The 7,250-nt window shown below is 42.3% G+C and overlaps 1 protein-coding gene across 1 annotated transcript; it reads left to right on the forward strand.

Moving 5' to 3' along the window:
* The first annotated feature begins 5,345 nt into the window (after positions 1 to 5,345).
* LOC135153848 (uncharacterized protein K02A2.6-like) lies at positions 5,346 to 6,146 on the forward strand. The gene has a single exon (XM_064098028.1). The coding sequence runs from the start codon at positions 5,346 to 5,348 to the stop codon at positions 6,144 to 6,146; it is 801 nt and encodes a 266-aa protein (XP_063954098.1).
* Positions 6,147 to 7,250: the final 1,104 nt, after the last annotated feature.

Genomic DNA, 7,250 nt, shown 5'->3' on the forward strand with positions numbered 1-7,250 from the left:
TTTCGTGAAAATTGGTCAACACGTTACGACGCAATGGCCATTGAAAGTTGAAGGTCACGCCCATTTTTGTCAAAACAAGGAGAAAAGGGCGGGCTGTAGCGCGAGAACAGACGGACCGATTGGACTATTGTTTTGTGCTTGGGCAAGGGGGAATTTTATGTGTACCAAATTACAACGAATTCTGAGAGGGCCGGGTGCAAAATTGCACATTCATTGGGTGAATTGGCATGGAATGACCCAATTATTAGATTGCTGTCATAAATAAAGTTTACAGATATAGTTTATAAAATGTGGGTATAGGGGTAATCAAGTATCCCTGACAAGTCTTAGGTCGCATGATCAAGGTCAAATTTCATTTATTTTCAATGAACATAGTATTGTATCATTATATGAATGGTGTTTTTTGTGAATAATTATTTTATAGTAGTTTTCAAAGTCAGCACTGCTGTGAATCGCATGATGCAGGTGAGGCTGCCAGAGGCGCTCCACTTGTTGGCTCAATCGCCTCAGTCACGCAAAGTTCCTTAGACATTTTGCCCCATATTCCATGTCTGGTCCCATCATTGTACTTTTAAGGGCGGGGTCCTACGCCAGTGGTAGTGAATTTGGTTTGGATTAGATTATATCGCCAGTAAAAAGTAATTGTAATTGATTTAAGCAGCGTTAACTAACGGCACTACAAGATTGTAAAGAGTAGCCCACAGGGTACATGTATTGTTAGAACATACCTGAAAATGTTTAAAAATCTTCATTTTGTGAATAACGCATAATTAATCCAAGTATAGTTTTATAGAGGCTGAGCGCCAAATATATACTGTAAGTAACGGTCTATTAACCGCACCTTTTTCTCGGCGGGATAGAAGCAAAAGTCGGGGGTGCGGTTTATCCACGATGACGGGTCTGAGCCAGCCCGACGTAACCCCTCCCGAACAGACTTCTGCCAGTTCACAACACATCAAGTGGCCGCGCGTAGCCGCCCAGGGCAATGTCATTTGGTGGGGTATGAGCCGCGGGTAATGCGGGAAGCGATTATTACGATCTTAATCAAATATTGTCCATAACAAACGCACCCACCTTCATGACACTAATTTTGACTTTATTCTCGATTCAAAGCAGCAAAGTACCCTGGCTAAGTTCAAAGAGAAACCAAGCATACTCGGTAATATTTTGTCACAGCTGAACGAGAGTTGAGCGAGCTGAGAGCTAGCTTGCGTTGTATTGTGGCTATATAGTGCGACTTAAGCTGGCGCTATTCATTTTAACCCCTCCAAAGTCCCGTTTCGCGCCAGCTTATTTTTTCTTTCTCGTTTGCTTTTCATAAGATACCATGTACACCACACAACGAGAGAGACGGCACAAAGCCGTAAAAACAATTGGAAAAAATGCCAATTTCTTTGTTTCTTGAACCTTCCTGTAATCCCGTATCCAAAATTCATGCTAAGACATCGAATGCTAGACAAATTCTGAAAGTGATTGTGAGGTTGTGATGCAAGAAATGTGAATGTTTCTGTTACGATATCAGTATTGATATCTAAGCACTTTATACACCTCCCGCAACATGGATACCAAGCCTGTTGATTGACCTGCCTGGCCTGTATAATAAACCTGTATATATACGTTCACTACTAAAGTCTCCACCAGAGTCCTTTGTATTGGATCATGGTGGCAGCTGAAACCAGTAATCGCCTTTGAAATGACAAGGATCAAGTAACCAGCTACTGTTGGGAAGTAAACTGCATGTCTTTTTACCGAAATTTGCATGCTTCATAACCTAAATACCGATACTAACCCAACGGGTGCCCACTCGCCCCGGCTATTGCATCGCTACTGTACGTGAATACCGTACTGTGCATACCCAATGCACTGTCACAGCAAACAAAACTGTGTTGTGTGAAGGAGCGAGATGCCAACGGTAACTGTAAACAATCAAATATAGCCTGAATAAGTTATAACTGTGTTCAATCACTGGCACAGAGGTCTGCATCAGAAGATCAACATACACTAAAAGTTGATAAAACCTAAATTTACTTAATTTTCTGGACTGGAGTGTGAACAATAAATTAATATTTTCCTAATATTAATTGTAAATCTGAAGTGTGAGAAGTGAGTGGGAGTGACCAGCATTTTCACTGCATGAAACACCTAATGACATTCACACAGGGTTGTGAGTGCGTTACAGGTATCATCACCAGTCGACCTGTGACTGTAAGGAGCGTTCACACGAGGATATAATCAGACATTAATATCTACACTCATTCGTTTAAATACCTAATACGTACAGCGAACATACACAATGAGTAGTGGAAAATATCCAGAAATGAACTGGGAGGCAACAGACCTACCCGAAGAGTTCCAGCTTTTCAGATAAAGAATGGAGCTGATTCTAGCAGACCAAGACATAACTGATCAGAGAAAAGTGGCTATAAAAATCAAGATTGCTGTAGGCAATGAAGGCTTGCGTCGAATCAATGCATCGGGGCTATCAGAGACTGATAAAGAAAAACCGCAAGAGCTATGGAGACTATTAGAGGCACAGTTAAAGGTCAATATCAATTTTCGCATACACCGCTTAGAGCTAATGCGGTACAGGCAGAAACCAGATGAAACGATGGATGAATTCGTAACCAGGTGTAGGGACAAAGCCAAAAATTGCGATTTCGAGGAAGCAGAGTTAAATGAGCGAATCATGGAGCTAGTGATTGCGTCAACTCCAAGTCTCGAATTCCAAAAGTCATTGCTAGATCAACCGAAAGGTTACAAGGTCGAACAAATTTTGGTAGAAGGTCGTAAATACGAGGCAGTCGCTGCAAGCCGACAATGTCTTGAGACACTAGACCCTAAACAGAATATCGATTCGTTCAAGCGTAACCAGGGACGAAAAGCATGTGGTAACTGCGGACGTTTCCACAAACCTCGTCAGTGCCCTGCGTATGACGATGAGTGCCGTGCCTGTGGCACCAAGGGCGCTATACAAGAACCCATCATCACCATTGGGCCAAATTCTGTCGTAAATCGAAAAATGATCGTAGTCGTAAACAGAATCGTAGATCAGATGACCGAAGATCCGACACGGTATCTGATGATCGGAAACCAAAACAAAACAAATCAAGATCAAAGTCGAAAAGTCAAAAAAGTAAACCGATAAGCGAAATGGACATAACACATGATACTACCACAGATCATGATCATTATCAATCTGCAGATAGTCCATTCAACGTAGCACAATTCGACACCATACACACTAATGGACCACACACAGTTGTAAATCCAGAAGGTACTGTAGCATTTGCTAACATTGACATAATATGCCCACAGAGAGTAGGTCAACATAAGCTTCACCTAAAAGTGGACTCGGGGGCAAGTGCTAACACTATCACAGTACGTACCACCAAAGCAATTTACGGTCCAAAGTGGGAATCAGTAGTGAAACAAACAACAATAAAACTTACAGCTTACGGAGAGACATCAATTCCATGTAAGGGTACACTAGACATAAAGTGTAAATACAAGAGTACAAAATGGTCAACACAGACATTCTATGTAGCAGATGTCAATGGTCCAGCGATCCTAGGGTTGTTAGGTTGCACTGACCTTGGAATTATCACAATTCACTCAATGCACAACAAAACACCTACACCCAATCCTCAACCTAAACAAACACCTATCACAAGTGTAAGGGATCTCAAACAAGAATATCCGAATCAGTTTGACGCTATTGGTAGTTTCCGGGGGTAGGCAATGCTTCATGTCAAGGACGATGCTAAACCTACCATAGATGCACCCCGCAAGTGCAGCGTACACTTGAAAGACAAAATCAAGGCGGAACTGGACAATATGGAGCAGCAAGGAGTTATCAGAAAAATTGAGTACCACACCGATTGGTGCAGCTCCATGACCAATGTTGTGAAGAAAGATGGATCCATCAGGATTTGTCTTGACCCCAGGAGGTTAAATGATGCCTTGAAGAGATGCCCGCACAAGGTACCAACCCTGGAAGAGGTCCAACCTGTCTTCGCAGGAGCCCAGTACTTCTCTAAGTTAGACGCGAAGGCTGGTTGGTTACTGGTCGGTTCAACTATCAGAGGAGTGCCAGGAGTACACCATTTGGAAGGTACTGCTTCCAAAGACTACCATTTGGGTTATGTACTAGTCAGGATATCTTCCAGCAGCATATGAATAGGATTGTCCAAAATGTGCCAGGCTGCATATGCATCGCAGATGACATAGCGATCGTAGGAAGAACGGAGGAGGAACACGATAGGAATCTCTACTTACTCATGGAGACGGCAAAGCAAGAAGGCTTAGTGTTCAACAGCTCCAAGTGTGACATCAAGAAAGAGGCCATCAACTTCTTTGGTTCCAAGTACACTAGATCAGGTATCTACCCAGATCCGAGCAAGGTAGAAGCTATCACATCAATGCCATCACCCAAGGACAAGAAAGATGTTCAGAGATGCCTAGGATTATTCACATACGGATACCTAGCAGCATACATTCCTAACTTCTCAGAGAAGTCAGCGCCACTTCGAGAACTTCTACACAAGGAAGTACCATTCATCTGGGACGATGATCATGAACATTCCTTGAACAGCCTTAAAAGTGCAGTATCATCAGGTGAATGTCTACAATTCCATGACCCAAAGAAAGAGACAACTCTTGAGGTAGATGCATCGATGAAAGGGCTAGCAGCATGCCTGCTCCAGGAAGGCAAACCAGTTGCATTTGCATCCAAAAGTCTTTCCACTGCACAGTCCAACTATTCCAACATAGAGAGGGAAACCTTAGCCCTAGTGTTTGGTATTAACCGCTTCCATACATATCTGTTCGGGAAGGAATTCACCGTCATAACAGATCACAGACCATTGGAGATGATATGGAAGAAACTTCTTAGAAGTGCACCACCACGTCTACAGAGATTGCTTATTAAAGTCCAAGGATACCGATGTCAAGTCAAGTATCGACCAGGAAAAGACATGATTCTTTCCGATACCTTGAGCTGACTTCCTAATCCCAAGGAAGCACGCGATGTTCCGCTAGATGTCAGAGTGGAATCCATCTGCTCTGAAGCCGAAGATTCGCACCAGATTGACTTGATATACTTCGGACAACACAAGAGAACAGAGCTTCAGAGAGAAACAGCTAATGATCCTGTTCTCAGATCACTATGGCAAATAGTCACTCAGGGATGGCCTGAGACCATCCAAGAATTGCCGACATCCCTTCGTCAATTTTGGTCTTACAGAGATGAAATCGGAGTATCACACGGAGTACTCTTGAAGGGAAGTCAAGTCATCATACCGAAGACACTAAGGAATGACATCCTTAGACAGCTTCACCTAGGACACATGGGAATCGAAAGCAAGAGGCGACTTGCTCGTGAGACAGTGTTCTGGCCAAACATCAACAAGGACATTGATCAGTTGATAAAGCAGTGTGAAACATGCCAGAAACACCAAGCAAGACAGCAGAAAGAGCCACTGCATCCCCATGATGTACCACCAGCACCATGGACAAGACTGGGAACCGACTTGTTCATGCTCAATAGACAAGAGTATCTACTCGTTACTGATTACTATTCCAAGTATCCCATCATTGCTATTAAAGCTAACCGATACATCCAGTGCAGCTATAGCAAGAGAGATGATGGGAATCTTCAGTCTGTTCGGTCCACCAGAAGAGATTGTGTCCGACAACGGTCCACAATTTGTCGGAAAACCATTCCAAGACATGTGCAAGAAGTAAATATCAAGCACATCACTTCTTCACCGCACTATCCAAGATCCAACGGATTAGCTGAGAGAATGGTTCGTACAATCAAGAATCTGTTGACGAAGTGTTCTCAAACTAGCCAAGACAGTCAACTAGCCATGATGCACCTGAGAGCAACACCAGTTGACAATTACTTGAGATCACCAGCAGAGATGTTGTTTGGAAGACCCATCCGAACCACATTACCAAGTCACTATCTTTCGAGAGATTCTGCTGCCACCGAGTTTCTCTTGAATAGGCAAGACAAAATGAAGGAAGTGCATGATCGACATGCAAGTTCTGATCTGCCACCACTGCATGTAGGACAGCCAGTGAGGGTTCTGCATCCAAGAGACCACACTTGGATACCAGCCAAGGTATCCAAGGTCTGTGAATAACCTCGATCCTACGAAGTTTCAACGCCGAACGGAGGAATCTTGAGAAGAAATAGATCTCACTTGATGGAAGTTCCATCCACCAACCCAACTCCGAAGCGTGTGAGGTTCGATGAAGACCACTCCACAGAAACTCAACCAGAGGAAGACAACGTCCAACGAACACCAATGTCCAACTCTAACGCTAATCAATCTCAACAGACATACCCACAAACTACGAGATCTGGACGCACTATTCGCAAACCAGAGAGATTCATGTTTGAAGATTGAACATTATGAACACTCTAAACTCTCAAATGAAGAAGAGAAAGAGAAGAAAGAAGAACAACATTGAAGACATTATTGTAGTTTAAAAGATTGTTATATGCATGTATAATCATTGTACATTATTTTTGGTTTGTCAAGATAGTGTTTACGAAATTATCAAAAAGACACTATAGCCAAAACTTATTGTTTGGAAATATTGATTTTAGGATCAATCCGGTTATTCAAATTATCTTCAGTTTTGCACAAGATTGAAGGTATATAAAATTGAAGATGCATACAGTTTATCACAAATTGATATTATTCTCCCAAACCAAACAATTTCTATATTATTATCTGATATATCATAACTAAGCCAAATAACCAAAATTTGCAGACTACCAAAAGTATTGTTTGAGAACAATATCATTGAAATTTGAAATTCTCAATCTTATCAGAAGAAGGGGGATGTTACGATATCAGTATTGATATCTAAGCACTTCATACACCTCCCGCAACATGGATACCAAGCCTGTTGATTGACCTGCCTAGCCTGTATAATAAACCTGTATATACGTTCACTACTAAAGTCTCCACCAGAGTCCTTTGTATTGGATCAGTTTCTTCCTCCTACGCCGGGAAAGACACATCATTATTTGATAAGATGTACTGCTGGTACCGTATTGTAGTTTGCAATGTAAGAACAGCAGCTGCAGTGCTGTGTGTGTTTACACTGTGACTGTGAGGTGAGTGAGTGTGTAAGTGGCCAATATTGTCGGGACTTTTCTTTCTTGCTAACATTTAGATGAATTGATCCAAGAACAGCAGATTTCCGCATACCGGTAATCTCTTTGGATACCTTGA

The sequence above is a fragment of the Lytechinus pictus genome, chromosome 4 (assembly GCF_037042905.1).
Source record: "Lytechinus pictus isolate F3 Inbred chromosome 4, Lp3.0, whole genome shotgun sequence".
NCBI lineage: Eukaryota > Metazoa > Echinodermata > Echinoidea > Temnopleuroida > Toxopneustidae > Lytechinus > Lytechinus pictus.

Excerpts from the sequence above, each read along its gene's own strand:
- LOC135153848 (XM_064098028.1), top strand. The coding sequence starts at position 5,346 with ATGGGAATCGAAAGCAAGAGGCGACTTGCTCGTGAGACAGTGTTCTGG.